The sequence below is a fragment of the Corapipo altera genome, unplaced genomic scaffold, assembly GCF_003945725.1.
Source record: "Corapipo altera isolate COAL_440 unplaced genomic scaffold, ASM394572v1 22b, whole genome shotgun sequence".
NCBI classification, from domain to species: Eukaryota; Metazoa; Chordata; class Aves; order Passeriformes; family Pipridae; genus Corapipo; species Corapipo altera.
In genome coordinates, this window is record NW_020884876.1 from 24,095,290 (window position 1) to 24,113,581 (window position 18,292).

At 37.2% G+C, this 18,292-nt stretch overlaps 1 protein-coding gene across 5 annotated transcripts in view; it reads right to left on the minus strand.

Annotated features, from left to right (window-relative positions):
• Window positions 1-18,292, minus strand: part of NPNT (nephronectin) — a 52,577-nt gene that overhangs the window by 25,321 nt on the left and 8,964 nt on the right. For 3 of the 5 annotated variants that reach the window (XM_027636169.1, XM_027636171.1, XM_027636166.1), the window contains exons 3-6: window positions 17,755-17,805; window positions 9,584-9,676; window positions 2,599-2,718; window positions 1,634-1,753 (exon numbers count right to left, since the gene is read on the minus strand). In XM_027636169.1, the coding sequence (XP_027491970.1) occupies window positions 1,634-1,753; window positions 2,599-2,718; window positions 9,584-9,676; window positions 17,755-17,805 (384 nt within the window). The remainder of the gene's footprint in view (window positions 1-1,633; window positions 1,754-2,598; window positions 2,719-9,583; window positions 9,677-17,754; window positions 17,806-18,292) is intronic. The other 2 variants (XM_027636167.1, XM_027636170.1) reach the window with 2 other exon arrangements.

Here is an 18,292-nt window from a genome sequence, read left to right on the forward strand (position 1 = left end):
TGCAGCATTATCCAGACCCTTGTTGGAGCTGAGAACCTCCCAGCAGTGATGGAATTGTACACATGTGAGGAAAAGGCACAGCCTTAGACCCCAATAACTTCAGTTTTTGCAAGCATTTAATACAAATCAAACTTGATAGAGAAATGGCACAAAAAGGGCGCACGTTACAATCACTTCCTTCATACCAAAAAAGGGGAGTACATTATGTTATGATGTGGAAAGAACAGACATCTCCAGCTGTAACTACTTTCTCTGTATTGTACAAGCCTGTTCTGAAATTTTTCTGGAAATTTTAGAAATGGGTTATGAGATCAATCTGAATGATGTACACCCAACTGAATTGTGGGTACACAGTTCTTCACCTTTCTGGGAAAAAAAGTGCTTTTTTAAAACTACTCCGAAGAACTGAAAGAGCTTCATATGACTGGTTTGAGTGCTAGTCTTTGGCATTAAAGTACACTTTATTTATCTCAAAGTATGAAGTTTGCCCGAATATAAAAATGCACACTAGGAGAATGTTGCAAGCATTTTTTCTAGAAAATTTCTCTACTTGGCATAACTCCCTTGAATTTGTACTTAAAATCACTCAGCTCACTATGGTATGGCACAAATATCTTCCAAAGATCTCTGTCTGCCATAATGTCCAAAATGCGATTAATCATAATTTAATCCCTTCAGCACGTAACAACAGTGGAGTTTTTTTCTCCTTCTTTCCATTCTTTTCCATACATAAATATGCCAATGATGTACTTTAGAAAGCCCCCAACTTAGTGTGGAGCCTGCTCTTCACATCAGAAGATCTGAAATCTGTCCCTTTCTCTGCCAAAAAATTCTTGGTCAGCATAGGTCAGGCACTTGGAGAACTACCTGCCCTGTAAACAGCCAAGACACCCTAATGGATGATTAGGACATCCACATTTTCTTGCATTCTTTCGGGGTTGTTACTGGTTATGGAACTGTAGCACTGCATAGGTTATAAATAATAAAATCACTGGAGCATTATATACACTCAGGATGTATAGTTAATGACTAATAAAATCACATGTCACACTGTTCTTCAGGCCACAGTAGAATCTGATTAACCATAAGCACCTTTTCCATGTCCACAAACAGGGAAACAAAACATTTCACTTTTATACACTCTGAATTCCTGAGTTTATTTTAACCTGGAGTTTTCACAGTATGGCAGAAAGATAGTAGATTCAATTACATTAATACTGGAGCATGCATAGACCTCTGCCTTGTTCAACTGTAATCTCAATGACTTTTGCAAATTATCCCTCTACCCCCTGACCTAGGCACCACCTTGTTGGGTATGAGGGAGAGCTGACCTCCCATTCCTTTTTTTATGCAGGCAGGTATTTTGGAGTCTTGGGCCCAAGGGTCTGGATACCAAGCAGTCTGTATGGGCTTTAGGCAGACAATGAAACTTGTAGGACTGTAGGAAAACACTGGCAATCTCTGACACAGATCACTTGAGCAACACGCCTCATTATAATTCTCATTAGCAACATCTTTAAATTGCATGTACAATGCATTCTAATTTCATCTGAAACTCTCTCGAACTCCATTCAGTGTAAGGATAAAAACATTTTGGAGAAAAAAAAAATTAAATCTACATTTGATCACCTACCTATGCAAGTCCTGCCATCAGGCCCAAGCTGCAGCCCTGGAGAAGGACACCGGCAGCGCACTTCCCCTTTCAGCACATCACAGCCATACTGACAATTTGCCATCAAGCAAGAAAGGGCATCTAGAGAAAAATAATTGAACATGTTTAGATAAAGGCTCTGATCAGTACTAGAAAATTACAGAAAACTTTGGAGAATTAAGATGTCACATAGTTATGATAGAAGTGGAAAAATGTTTGTTGAATTTGACAGGTATCCTTTCAGGCTTCAAAGAGCAAATGCAGCTGCTAGTAAACTTTTTCTCCTCAAAAACTGCATCTCGGGGGGGGGGCGGGGGAAGAAAAAAATAGAGAAAACCACCACAACTGTAGTAAGTCATGCCATAGAACACAGCCCCCATGAGGAATATAAAGCCCAGTATGTATCAAACTCTCCTGGACAATACTGCCGTTTTAAAATAGGAGCATCTCTAGTTAAAGGTAATTTCTCTTCCCTTTCCTCTGTCCAGACATTCAAAATAACCACTTTTATGGGAGCGAATAGGAACCTGATCTCCAGAGAGACAACAGTACAGTTTTATATCAGTCAAACAACCAACATCTGCAGCATTAAATATTTTACATTCATAAGGCCATAATACAGCAGAACTGCAGGTGTCTTGCTGCAATGAAAACTGCAAGCACTTGTCCTTGAAGGCCAATTAACAGTGATTTACAGCACTGAAGAATGCTTCTGGGGAAACTTGTAATAAAACTAATAAAATCAAAATAATTGCTCTTAGGTTTTTTTTCAGCCTAATTTTATTAGGCAAAAAAAAAAAGAAACTCATCTTGCGCAACTGCCTAATTTCCAGGAAGATTAATCTTTTACTTTGGAACCCGTCTTCGTTTCATGAAAGTTTCCCAGGGAAACTCAAGTAGGGATTTTGAGAAGCCTGAAAAAAAGCAAGCAACAAGCCTTGCCGTACTCGAGCACGTTCCATCTGGCATAAGCATGTAGCCGTTCAGACAGTAGCACTTGTAGCTGCCGTAGGTATTCATACAGCGGTGTTTGCACGGCCGTGGCTTTAGTCCACACTCATTCAGATCTGAAATGAAGGGCACAAGGGAAGAGGGTGGGAAAAGAAAACACACAAAGCGTGCGTGACAAAACTACTAGCTCAAGTTGCTGATGAAAGAAGGAAAAATATGGCAATTAGCTTTTTATATGCAGTTCAGCTGATCCAGAACGTTCTGTGTGAAGCACTGTTCCTCCCTCCTGCCAAGTGGCTTATTGTTTTTGGTTTCATTGATATCTTTTTAGAAATGATAGCATTAGTATTAGATGAAGTGTCAACCATTTCATTAGGGAACGCACAAGCTCAGGATGCCGCTATTTATGTTGATGCCATGTCCAGGACCAGCCAGCACTTTGAAGGAGCACAGGAGGAGGAAGAAGAAAGCAAATGTCACTCTGTAATCACTATCAGCAATTCTGATAGCAATTCAGTGATTCACTACCATGCTTCAAAATTAGTTGCAGAGGAAGGTAGGAGATGTTGATGCTAACCTACTTTAAACAATCTCACAGAGAAAATTTTTTTATTTACTATCGAAAAAATACTAAAAAAAAAAGTATCTGACATCAGTTATATTTGTCAAGGGCTGTCCATGAAGGTCTGTATTCCGGATTTACAATTTAATACAGAATTTAACACAAAATATTCAGCCTACAATTTCCATATTAGTAGACAGGGCTTTAAACAAGAAGTAAAGATTGAGTGATTCCCTTCAGAATTCTCTTCCAAGAATGTGTTGATATTAACTGAGTAAACCAGAATACTGTAACAAATGTGGATAAAGCCTTCCCAAATCTTCGTTCGCGAAGCCCAGCCATGATGATGAAACCATAATAATTTGTTACTTAGTTATTTGTATACTGATAAACAAAGATGGCAATAAAGGTGAAAGTAATAAATCTATTCACAAATCCAGCCAGTGAGTACTTAAAAAACTGAGTTAATATTGCACAATGCTCTTTGGAACTCTGTCACAGAAGGAAAACTGCCATTATTTCCAGAATTTTTCAAAGAGCCATCTCCCACTATTAAGCACTATCTCATCAAGTGTCAATCCCTCATCCATGTAGCAGAAAAGTAAGCCTTGGTGCTCCTACCATGTGGTAGACCCACACACACAGTAGCCACTTCATAAAATAACTGAGGAGGCGACACATGCTTTCTGCAGGCTAGAGGTGAAGGCTCAGGGTTAAGATGTTAAAACAGAAAGATAAATTTACCTCTTGTTAGAATAAAGTCAGTAATAAGTTGATTGCTTTTCAGACTAAAGTAGAAAACTTAACAGGGTCTACGTAGTAAATGGAGTGAGGAGAGTTACATTCACTGTGGAGAAGAAATTAGAGAAAACATTGCTTCTAGACAACTATGCCTGGAATTTTTCAAGTTCCTGATGTTTGGATTTTAAATTAATCCTGAAACACTGTAATCACTTAGTTTTAGAGAGCAAGATTCTTCATCTTATTCTTTTCAGGTCAAAATATTTTTAAATGGCATTCTAAAACTGAGAAATACTTTCCCTTTCATTTTGACTGATAAAATGCAGAGCCACCAAGAGAAAAAAAAATGTATCAGACTAAAAGTCACTGACATAATCCAAAAGCAGCCAGAAGGATGTTGCCTGTTACATCACTGCTGCTCCTGAGAGCTCCTAACAGTGTTTATGTGTATCATAAAATCTGTTGTCTTCTGACCTACTTTGTTTTCATCTTCATGGGGTCAAGGAATAGCGAGTGAGGTATTTGCCCTTCCCCTCAACCCTTCCCCCAGCTGACGGATATGACCTACTTTACTTCATTTTCCAAGGCCTTGGGAAGAGCAGCATGTTTAGAGACAAGAATACTTCCTGTTCCCCTCTTCCACAGGAGGGTAGTGGTAAGGGATAGAATTTCCTCTTTCTTCCTATGGAAGGCTGACCGAGATGTTTCTAGGAAACCTGAAGGGGAATATTTGCTCCTCAAGTGGTAAGGAAGATCAGGTGAGTGTACACTGGACTTCACTGAGGAAAGGTTGCCAAAATAAGGGCTAGACCTATGCCTGATAAAGAAGGAGTGATGACCATCCCTGCAGTCCTCCTATGGATCATATGCCACACAAAGAGCACTCCATTTCAACTCTCACTCTTTGGGAGTTTCAGTAGTTGCTAGGAGAACATACTTCTCCAAACAGGCACCAATGCCCCAATCACAAAAAAAAAAAAAATGCACCTGCTAGGTTTGAGAGAAACAGTTGTAGAAGAATGTACATTTAGTCATGTGGAAACAGACCTGCAGGATAGCATATGTGCCTAGGTCGAACGGGAATGCAGCAGGTGATTACGTTAGAGGGGAAGGACAAGTTTTCATTGTGAAAACCTTTGAGTAAAAAAAGCTTTACATAAAAATGTTCAATAATAAACAGATGAAAGCTCACATTTTGGAAGTTAAACGTCTCTCGGCAGCACCAAAAAAACCCCTGCTTTATTTTTCCTTTCTTCTGTAAAACATACAAATAGGTAGTTCCTGACAGACATTATAACTGCATGAACATATTTATTACACATACAATGTGTCTGTTAAAAAAGTCATTGTTAAATTAAAAAACTCTGCTAGCATTTGATTTCAATTCATAAGCGTATCCCCAAGGAGCCCACACTATTGAATATACTGAGGTTCACTGACAACCATCATTTTGAGATGTAAAGTAAGAGAAAGTAAAAAGTAAGAGGGGAAAAAAAAGAGTCCTCCATGTGTAAGATACGTGTATTTTTCCTCTTTCGTACAAAAAGCATGACTTCACAAAACAAATGTGTAACAGAACTAAGTATAAAATACTTAACTAGAAGTACGGGCAGAACAAGGAAAGGTAACATTGAAATTAAGTTGACAGAGCAGGATTTTAACAGTGCCTTATGTTAACTTTAGTGCTTAAATCCCCCTGCAATTCAGCTCCTAAGTTTAGTTACTCCTGAAGACTTAAGAAGTGTCTTGCACTTACTTCCAGAGTTATGACCACAGACTCAAAGTTGAAAATCATAAAAATTTATGACTGTTCCCAGTTTACCATCTTGAATAAAGTACAGATTACATTATGAGCCTTAAATAATTGGATCTTTCTGTAGGACTCTGAATTCTACACCACCATTTGGTACAAAATATTCTTAGTACAGAAATGAAAGTTCTGGTACTGACAAATAGACAGCTATTAGTAACATACTCTGAGAATAACCTGGTATTATAAAGCAGGCACAACCAACTGTATTACGATATCATATCACATGCTTTCTATTTGTAGAATTTTGGCTCTAAATTATTTCTATTGCCTTCATTTCATTATATTTCTGTCTATGAACAAATGCTGTCTGACTCCTCTGATTCACATCTTAAAAAAACACCTTGAAAAATAAAAATTTTAAGTTTGGCTGATGTAACAGAAACCTAAGGTCACCAGATAGCAAAAGCAGGCTGTTAGCACAACTCCACTTAAACCTAAATCTCATATGTCATTTGTCTTCACTTTTGCCTTTGAAACTGGTTATTGAAAGATGTCTTTAACCTTATGGAGTCAAAATGAATGCTACTGTTCAGGAAAACAAGTACTGGCAGTGCTATGGCTACTCAAGAGAAAAGCCAGCCTGCAAACAGATTAGGTGTGTTAGAGCATACTGCTCAGCCCATCTAATTTTTCCCAAAATGCAACTTTTCTTCTTTTCAGCAGTGCACACAGGCACATACTCAGAAACCACATGACAAGCATCACACAGTTCCCTAGGAGGCATATTGTACAATTCCTAGCAGGTCCTACCAGTTCTACATAAAGGCCTTTATGAATATGCTGACAGCTGCCCTGATCCACCTCCATGCACCCATAATCTGCAGCAGTATACTTCCCTAAGAAACGTCCGGATGTGCTGCACAGGGACAGGGAGTATTCCTGCTATTTATATACTGCTATTTAGATCTGTTTGAGAGTTTCTTTTTCTTTAAGTAAAGGTTACTTTTCAAGAACAGGCTCAGGCAAATGTCAGCAGCCAAAAAAAATCAGCCATAACAACACGGCTCTTGAAGAAATGCCGGTTACTTATCAACTGTATATTTCAAGCAACCTCTATAAAGACATCACAGTAGAAATGTCTATGCATCAAAAGAGGAAATAAGAAAACAGCAGAAGTTGCCTCTAAAAAAATTGAAAGCTAAAATGTATAAACTCAAAGGGTAATAAAAATAACATTTTTACATCGTTTTTTATTTTAATAAAATACGATAACTTCTTTTAGTCACTTATAATCTCATACCAGCATTTAAAATATAAAGTGTAACAATATTAAAAAGTTTAACAAATCTCTTTTATTTTCTTGTGGGGATGTCCACTCACCGTCCTATACCCGGAAAATTTCATTGATCAGCCATTTAATTTCCCACATTGCCTACAATTGTACAGTCAATGCAAAACCAGTGTTCTTAATTTCAAAATAACATAAGAGTACAGCACATAAAAACAGACTGACAGTTTTGAGCACTATGGAAAGCAGGTTCATAACAAACACAGGCTGCTGAGCACAAGTATTTTATTTTTTAAAGATTTTTAAAGAAGTGAAATGAAAATATGAGTACAAGGAAAGGACAAGTGCCTTTTGCTGGCAAATCCGGATGTGAATTCTTTGGTTGCTGTGTGGTGCCACACACGATCTTGGACCAACTTCAGTGAACATTTAACAATGGGGCGTTTATCCCTAGCAAGATACAATACACTTCTATTTTTAATTAGCTTCTGCAGACTCCAGTACTCAGTTTTCCTGCCTTTTTCTATCTATTAGCTAACTTGGATCAAGCAACACAAAAGTCAAATATTCAGTACCTCATTCACTCAACTTTGACAATAGAAAACAAAAGACCAGAAACCAAGTACAAAAATTAAACTGTTATCACCATGCTATAAACAGTAGATCAGCTTTCATTTCCAGCAACTAACATCACAGTACCATGTCAAAATCGAGAGATCTGTAACCCCCGAAGAGAGTTTTGTTCACATCACTTAGTGTGATTAATCAACAGCTGCCAAATGCAGAAGTTAACCCTCATTTTCTACAACTTCCAACTTTATCTAAATCAGTTTCATCTTCATCTAACCTGATAATCAATTTCCATTGCTCTCACTTTACAAAGGAAGTTAGAAAAAAATAAAAAGGGCAGGCCTGGAAAGAAGAGCAGAGGAAAGAAACAAATGCCAGTGACAACCATGAGTGTGGTGGAGAGTCAATACTCTCCAGAATACAGGCATAGAACATCAAGGTAACACAATCAGTTATTTGCTCTGCATGCTAATGGTACTGCAGGTTCAGCTTTCTCTTCACAGCCATCAGTCTATTAGCCTCCATCCCCTTTGCAAGAAATTGTACTACTGCTTCAAGCCGTGCAGGTAGAAGGATCACACCACCTGACACACAGGACCACCTCACCCCTTGACACCATATTTCTTGCATGATGATCCCAGGGGGTGGAACAGAAGTGTTTCACGTGGCAAGAACACATACTCTGATCCCAGGAACAGCTCGAGGGTCTCATCATGTAATACAATAGCAGTAGTCACCTGAACTGGTGTACATTTGGGGCACCACAGTCAGTAGGCATCTCAGAAACCTCATGCACCTCGGTTGCGGCAACTTTGTCACCAATACCATGCAAGAATATTTGATCAATACTGCCTAGAAGACTTCCTTTAATCATTTATCAACACAGTTTTTTCCTTTTTGCCTTCCATAGCATTTAGTGGCAAGTACATAGTTTAGTTCAAGATTGCAGCCTCCAGCAACTTGCACAGCATTTTTTTTATATTATTAAAGTAATTAGTACATATAAAACCTGTTCCATACACATACAACAACTGCTAGTTCACTGCACTGTTTTCTAAAAATGTTCTAGACTGACTAAAACATGTATAGAATAAAATCATAACAACCCATCCTTTAAGATGTCAGCCCAAAGTAAGGGGATAAGAAGACAGGATAATTTGACAGATGACAAACTTGTAAAAAAACTGAAAACCACAACATTCATTTCCACATCAGTTCAGGAGGGATTAGTAAATCCAAAAATAAATATGTATCTATTTTTAAAGAAAATAACTCTAAAATTCAACACATCATAAGAAAGTTAGCCAACATCAGGATATATTTTTCAACAACAAAACCGTTCTAAATATCACACTCTTCTACCATACTTCCTCAGCACTCAGAAAATGCATTAACCTTCCCTGAAGGCTGAGACAACTGAAAAAGAGAACAGTCTCACTGAGATATCTTTGTTTGTATGTTTGATGCTTGGCCAACAAAATCTAATAAATCATGTATTACAATTCTGTTTTATACTCTATGATCTTTATACCATGACATGTTTTGGAAGTAATTTTCAGGAAAAAAAAAACAAACAATGAAACTATATTGATAATTCAGTAAAACAACACAGTCTTTACACCAACTCTTCAGTATGTAGTACAATTTGTTGCTACCTAGTTAGTTCACGATTAGAAAAACAAAAATGAGAATGTATGAATGATAGGGGTTTTTAATTAAACAAATACTATTTCACTATCCAAAACTGAAAATTGTGACCTTGTAAAACAACAATCCTGACCACAAGTTTTAAATAATTTGTTTCAGATTCAGGAGAGCGTGTAAATACATACTATATACTATTCACATTGATTTCAGCTTAATGAAAGCCATTTTTCCCCTGTGTCATCCCACTGCAGATGTCATTCTGTCTACAAATGTCAGTCCCAATCAGAATAGCTACAGCAGTAACAGACCTGGTATATGAGTTCATTACCCTATAAACACAGGTGACACACATAGCATTGGTAGAAGGGGGTAGAGGGATCAACAATACTTCCATAACTTCAAAAATAAACTATTTCTTACCTTGGTTGCAGGTTTTTCCAGTGTAACCTGGGTGGCACTTACACTTGTTTGGCCCAATGCATTCACCATGTTTGCACCCTGGCTGGCATATAGCTGCAAATAGAGGAATACTCATTATTTTTCCACTCCAGTTACAGCTGACAGTGCTTTTACTTTGAAACAAATGGCAATGACCTAACAAATAGTACTGTTTATGTTCCTCCCAACAGCAACATTATATGCTTCAAATACCACTGTTAACATCAGGTGCACTTTCAAAACCAACCACCACCCCAATACTTGTGGGAAGAGGGAGATACTTGTAAGTAGTCTATTTTTGTACAACACTACATCATGCTCTTTCTGGCATATTAAACTTTTAATACCTAATCAGCAAGTAGGCACTATGCCTTCACTTGCTCTGTGTATGTATGTATGTTCTATGATTCAAGACATTAAATTTGATAAACCTGGAATATGCCCCAGCTATACAGAAAATGTGTACATCAATGTCACTGGCAACACAAAAAGCCCTTGTGCAGTTATTAGTAGGCAGTAGCAGAGATCCCAGCATTCACTGCCTTCCTCTATGACCACAAGGCAACACTCTTTACCCTCTCATTGAGCAACATTTTCCCTGAACCTCTCCCTTTTGGGTGCTTGGATTCTGGTATAGGAATTGCTTTTTTTTTTCTCTCTCTTTTGTTTGGGAGGAAAAAAGAACTGGGCAAAAGCAACACTTGACTGTAATACACCACTTTATCACTGCACACATCCAACTCACTTCTCTGAAAATTTCAAGCGTTTATTATCCACCCTGCTGTTTAGATACAGTCTCAGAATGTACAGATCATAGCTCAGAAATTATGGTCCATTCTGCTTCCAGAGTCAAATAAACACAGAGCTCCAAGAAACAGTAGTTAGGAAGCCATTTTTTGGTACCTCTCTCAATATAACACAAACAAAATTCTTAAAGCAAACTTTTAGAACTTCAATAACACAAAGATAAGCATTGCTTTTGAAGAAATATGACAATTCATGCACAAATTTACACTGATGCAGGATTAGCTAATAGGAGTATTATCAGAGTGCAATGAATTCTGCAAAGCTCCAGAAACCATTTGACAGATGAAAATTTTAAACATTTCCAAGTTCTCTTTATTAGAAATGTTTTTCTGTTACAAAACATAGTGTTTCAATCTAGTGGAAAAGTGAAGTATTTACTATGCTCTGTAATATTGTTTATCATTATATGATAAAATGCAGATGCAAAGTTCTGGTGAGCTCACTGTTTAAGCAAGACAGACACCAAATAGACAGCAATCAGAGGGTGGTATAACTTTATTAGCCTGTAATCAGTAATCAGAATTTATCTATTTACCCTGGCTTTAAGTTCATTTCATAAAGTAACAGTATCATTTGGAATTTGCAAAGTAACTAACTAGATCCAGCTGTAATATTAATTAATTTGACAACAGGCTGTATCATAAAACTGGATGTATTAAGGATGTAATTTAACAGAAATCTCCAGAACACACTCAAAAATGTAGCTTGCATTCTAGCCAAGCTGTTCAACAGGGTTGAATTAAACAAAATTAAAACAAAACCAAGAGATTAGTCTTGGTTGTGGAAGAACCATGCAAATACATCTCTGACCTTTTAAAATCTTTTCCATAAGATTCAAAGCATTCAGAATCAGCAATTCCCTCAAATACATATATAGAAGCAACTGCTCGCATAGAAGGAGTTTGCTCCAGTTTTAGGACTGCATTTGCCCTTTATTATCATTTTTGTTTAAACATAGTATATACATATGGTCAGTGATATCCACTGAGAACATAAAGCCTTATTTTAAATCTACAGCACTGCTCTTGACAGATCTTTCTAGTATGATGGTGAGGTCCCTTTCCAGAAAATTGTGTTAAGGAATATCTTAAAAGGCAACAGAAAAGGATGTTTCTTAATTAATGTTAGATTTTTTTTTTCTCCAATACACACTGTCCAGAAAAAAAGAAATGGGATTCAGATTCAGAAACACCTCTCACTGACAGTGTAAAGGAAAGGGGCTTCTTAGACTACTAAAAGGTATGTTTGGAAAAGTATGCTATGCCCTCATGGAATGGACAGATCTGACTGAAGAGCAACTGCTACATCATGAGAAAATTCTAGAACATTGTACTTGGAAACATTTACTGCTTTTTTTAATCACGATGATCATAAACATAAAAAAAGTATCTTCTTTGTGTAAGAGCCCATTTAGACACTGAGAATCATCTTCCTGACATCATAGACCCAAGTCTAATTAGAGGTGATGGTGCCAAAATGAAAACTGTGAAGACCAACATCAAAGTCACTAGGGGAAAAGAAAACGTAATCTAAATCACAGGAGAAAAAAAGAAATTACTATTAATATGTTTTTGAAAGTTTCCATTTAATTTCAACCACACTACAAAGAAGATCCATATTGTGAAGTGGGATACACTTAAATAAATCCTTTTAAAAAACACAAAGTACCATGGGATCAGCTTGGTGTGAAGTATAACAGTTCAATAGCTTAACCTGTGGCGACTTCAGTTTAGTTGACTTTAAAGCCTATGTTTCTCCCTCAATTGCATAAATTGTACATTAGCAGCAGCTCAGATAGAGGAAAAAACCCTCATGCTTGAAGATGAAATTATAAAATACAGTTATGAAATAAGATGAAATTATAAAATTCAGTTATGAAATAAGATGAAATTATAAAATTCAGTTATGAAATAAATGGGATTTTAATTTCATTTAGAAATAAAAATATTCCTCTAATTCAAAAGGTCAAATACATTTGTATTGGGAATCAGATGTTTTGCTTAATTCTCTCAGTTACCCAAGCAGGTCATATATTGTAATGAATAAAAATTGCATATTAGCATTTGTTTAAAACAACTTCTACAGATATGAAACATGCAACACAGGCCATGTTATTACATCATGGAATTGGATCTATGTGATCTCCAAAATCTAGTCCAACACATCTCAACAAATGTAGTTTCACTTTATGTACGATATAATGTCTTGTATTACATACAGGTAGGTAACAGTTGATCTAGTCTACCTCCTAGTCTCAAGATATAATTAAGAAATGCACTTAAATCACATGACAGATATCTCTCTTTTCTGTTTTTAAAAGTTTCAGTTAAAGGAGATCTCAGCCCCTCAACAGTCTACAGCTCAAGAATCTCTACTACCCCAAGGAAAGCTTCCTAATGATTAGAAAACCACTATCCAGAAAGTCAAAGTCATCATAAAATGCTTTTTTTTGCATATTAAACAGGTATTTGGAAACCTTTGTGTGCTGCCAAACACTGTACTTGAAGAAATCCTGCTTATTAGAGTACATTCTATGCAATTTGGCTACTTAAGCATTATGCATCTTATTTACACACAGCTGACATTCAACACAATGTTACAACTGAAGAATTTATATATAGAGGAGAAAAATGTTTTAGAGTTAACATAGCAACATCTGTAACTCAGCCAAAACCATAGATAAATCTCATGGCATTTCCAAGCCACTCTCACAAAAGGTCTTGTATATCCTCCCATTAACTGTAATGGGGCTTTGCAGGGTGCTCAGGACTTAAGAATCAGATGGTGTTCAAGCAAGCCTGCATGCCTGGCTAGGGTTCCACCAGGGACATCTGCATGCCCTTCCCACTGATCCCTACCAGAGTGACCAGGCTCAGAGAGGTGGGCCAGCTCCAGCTCTGCCATCTGCATCCTGCAAATATTCCCTCCCTTCTCCAAAGGAAGAGATGCCCTTGCATGGCAGCAGATACACTCACTAACTCACAACGGGTTCTATTTAAACACTCTAAACAATGAGATCCAGGTATAAAAATAAGCTTAAGCCTGACTTTCAGCATTTCTTTTAATAGCAAACGACTATTTCAGCTGTTTGGTATGAGTCTGAGCATATACTATGTGTGCCCATGTGACTGGGTGTTTTCTTTTAATTTTTCCACTCTACTTGTTTTCTTGCAAAATTCCAGATACAACAGACCAGAATACTTCAGTCGCTCTGCTCACACACAGACACATGGAGTTTATCCATTTTTTTAAACAGAAGTAGACTCCCAAGTAGCAGGGAAAAAAGTCTCCCAATTAGTATTTTCTGCATCTTAACAAGCAAAAAATTCCTCCACAACCAAGAAACCATCATTTCCCTCCAATCAATCCACATTTACAATGACTGAAATAAGCCATGTCGATTGACTTCAGCCGGTTATGTAATACTTGTTTCCCTACTAGGCAAAAAGGAAGTGTAGATAGTGGAGAGGTACACCAGGCTGAGAAAGTCACTCTCTTACACACTTAGGGCAATGAAGTACAGAAGATAAGAGTGTGAGAAAGGTTGACAAAAAGAAGCAAAACAATAGCAATTATTTTAAACGAAAGTTAAATTTACGCTTGTATAGAAAAGTGCCACTAAAAATGAGATTGCTAATTTATTTTTGAATCAGTATCAAGATAGACCTATCACTTCTCCAAGTATTCCTCTCCGAAAAGTGTTAAACTGTACTCCCATTGGGCAGTAGTGTGGGCTGAGATAGACAGAAAAAAATTCCTAAGCACAGCTGTTTTTGACTTCAGTCAAATGTTGCTTATTTTATCTCTGCCACTGAATAAACAATAACCAAACTTCCCTTTTCATTTTGTTGACCCATCCATTCAAGAGACATCAGCAAATAAACTCTGCACTCAAGAGTATTCATTTCAGTTTGATCATTTTAAATTCTTTTTGTTGGGCTGGATGTGAAGATTTGCTCCTTCTCAGTTCCCACTAACTTCAATGGAGTCAAGGAGGTATCCTGAAGTCTTTTATCTGGCCATAAATCTAATGGAGTACCCATTTTAAAGGTTGACAAGAACTACCTTTTTCCTCCAAAATAAGGTGAAAAATATCACATTTTAAGTCTCACTTAAACTTCAGGACAAATTAAACTTTCTTTAAAAATAACACAAGGAACTGAAACATGAATGAGTGGTTTAGGCTTACAACTATGTTTTTGGGTTTCTTTTCAATTGTGGAAGAGAGGAAGGAAGAATTTCTGGTGAAATACATACACTGTTAGCATGTGTTATGCTTGTGTAAAAGCCAGAAGCCACCAATCTTCCCAGTCACTGATTGCTGCTGGTGGTATTTGAGTATGACTCAACCATTCTGAATTATTTTTTTAATTGCTGCATAAATAAAACAAACGAAAAATACATTCAACCTATTCATTACGGGTCTATAATGCTGGTTTTTAAAATTTCACCTGTATTTTCTCCTTGCACACAGTTCTCTCAGAACAGCTTTGGAAGTACCCCTCAGGCTTTGACAGTTCCTCTGCACTAAGCTATCCACCTTTTGATGGCATGGGCGACTACCACATGCTGTCCCCCTCTGTTCCTTCTCATCTAGAATTTTAACGTTAATGACTTAGTTCTTGATTACTAAACACTGTTTGGTGGAGTCCTAACCACATGGTTGCAATGCCTGGTTCCTACCTGCCTACCTCCTCCTCTTCATTTTTGGCCAGCAATGGAAATCCCTGAGCTTTCTTAGTGGAGTATCTCTAGCAATTTAACTTTTCATTGGTTTTTTCCCAGCACTCCTAGCTATGTTTCATCAAAACAGCGTTGAGTGTAATTCTTATGTTCTTTTTCTGTGCTTTGCCTCTTAACTTCTGTTCCTTAATAGAGGGTTTCTTTGCCAGAAGTTGCCCTCAGCGTCTTTCATTGCTTTTTGCATCCCTCCACTGAAATCTGCCTCAAAATGCCAAGCTGCAGATGTCCAGCGTGTCCTTGAACTTCTGTTTTCACCTCTTTGAATCTAAAAATATACACAAAATACCTGCATCTGAAACAACCTATGCTGACCATCTGCCTGAACAATCTTGTTTCTGCCCTCTCTTCCCAAGTAATATATACCCCCTTATTTATTCTGACTCCAGATCCCAGCTCCTTAACATTTAGTTTGTTCAAACACAGAAAGCAATTTGTGCAGCAGCCCAGAAATGATTACATATTATTTAGTTCCACAAACTTTTATTGGATCCTCTTACACTGATGATTGCAGAACTTCCAATCTTAAGATTGCTACTTACATTCCCCTGGTGCCAATTTTATAACAGGACTTGCATGCTGATGAAAGAAACTTTCCTCTCTGCTGCCTCTCTCAACTGAACCTGGTTGCCTTTCTCCCATGGTGCTAACAGACCACAAACTCAAGTTCTATCATACTTTTCTTCAGCTCACACCTGTCTCTGTCTATTTTACTTTTTGCAGTTCTTTGTATATTATGCAATTGCATAAACACACATTCAGAAAAATTAATCTGTCTTACTCACAGTAATTTTGGTCGAGGATCCCAAAGGTATGAGCCAATTTGTAAAATAAATCACCGTAACTCCTTCAGAGTTACATATTTCTTTTTTGTTCAACTACATACTTCAACTACTCACAAATGCCGGAGAATGCATAAAGCTTAACCCACCTCAGAGTTACCAGTAGGTGGTAAAAATGCATCATACCCACAACTCACATTACAGAATTACTTCCAAAAAAGTGACTTTGCTTCCCAAATAAGTAGTCACAATATATATCTCTGCAGACCTTATTAAGCCTGACTAGGGCAACTGGGTATTAATTTTCAGATCATTTCATCTGCACAACATTCCTTACTCTATTTTTTGTGGAGATAATAAATGTCCTTGACCAACTTCTATAATTAGAAACCGATAATATCATCAGATAAAACGGTAATATCTAATGCCTGAATATTTTTCACTAATTACTTGCCCTTTTTTGTGCCATCCATGACAACAAATGTTGTCAAAAGGCATGCTAAAGCTTCCATCTAAAACATACAGTTCCTTTACATATGCAGCTCCTAATTTTTCATGCACAACTACTACATTTGCCTGGGTAAATCAGTTACTCCATTTGCACATATGATTCCGGTAACAGCACATTAACATGACAAACTGCAACCAGTGTGGGCTATTCATTGCACTGAATTCTTTGCTTGGCTGTGACTGCTGCCAAATATGTTTCTGAACCGCATGGACAAATCCAGACCCTGGTTCATGAATGCCTTCCTATTCAGAACAGCACTAAAAAGCATGCATAACTTAAGCATGGGCTAAATCAACTGGATTTAATGAAGTCAGTGGAAGTTAATCTAATGCTTATATACTTAAATACATCTGATCTAATACTTGTAAAAGTAGAAAAGCAAGAAATATTTCATGCTTTGTCAATCTTTCCGTGTTTGCATTTCAAGTTGTTCATTACAACTGCCAAAAGAATGGTGCTCTATCATCTCAAATGTCTGTTCATTACCTGAAATCCTTCTATGTGTCTACTGAATTCCAACAGGTAGAAGCATGAATGTCTCTATGCCTGGTGGCAGAAGACAAACTGGGTCCTATTGGTATTTTGTTTATTCAAATATAACATCCCCTGGCTTCAGTAGAGTAACTCCTGTATCACAGTAACAAAGCTGACTTTCCCAGACAGATGAATAGCTGACTGACATTCTCCCCCCCATTTGAAGACCGGCACCCCTGCCACAGGGGTAAGCAAACAAGACATATTAATTCCTGAGCAGCAGGAGACTACAGCCCTGGGTACCAATGCAAACTAGTGTAGATTTCATTTTGCTCTGACATGCCAGGTTGTACACTGCTGCAGACCTGGGGCTGTAAAGTCTCCCTGTTCTGGGAATGACAACCTGTAGTGGAAGTGCAAAGCAGGCAATGGGGGGCAATAAGTGCCTCAGGCATCCCAAATTAACCTCCCGTTGTTCATGATTCAATACTCTGAGAGCAAATTAGGCTTCCTAAATCTGACCGCTTGTAAATATGATGCGAAGAGTATAAACAACTTGCAGGAAGGAAAAAATATTGCGCAGGGCTTGAGGGTAAAATAAAGAAAAAGAAGAAGAGTGAAAAGGGAAAAGTGTAATAGTTTAGAAAATAAGTATCTCATTAGGTGTCTGGGATAAAATAGCCCTGTTAATTTCCTTCCCGCCTTATCTTCCCCAAATCAAATATTTAAAAAAAAAAAAATCTTCTTGTCATATAATTTTATGTAAACTGATGACTTAGAGGCCATAACTCCAAGTCATAACCTTGCCAAAGTTATTTCAAGAAATATATTCAGCTAACCTTTGGGCTGGCACCTTAGGCTGGCTATTCTCTGCCTTAAGACGTAGAACGCTGCAAAACAAATATCCAAAAAAGAAATTCCAGCTTTTTTTTTTTTTCCTGTAAGGAGGATGGACTTGGTTGGGGTTTTTATCAACTTGTTACATTCCTGGAGAATTACACACATTCAACATTCAGAGTTTTTCTGAAATAAAAAAAATTCTCGTACACATTTAAAAGTGGAAATACCTTACATCAGTATTTCATAATGAAATTTAAAAATACATTCTGATATATAAGTGTAATTAAATATAATGATGTGATGCTATTCTTATTCAATCAACTAAGGAGCTACACTTTGTCATGTTTCATATGGTACATAGTTGTAAAAATTCTCATGTTTCATGGTTTAGGTTCAATGCTTCCATCAACAGAACACAAATGCTTTTCTTAAAGAAACAGTATCCTTTCATTTAAAAATAGGTATATATTTTTAATTTAATGCTGCATCTCCAGAGCAAACATGAAGGTTTAGCATCTGGATGCTAATTTGAGAGCA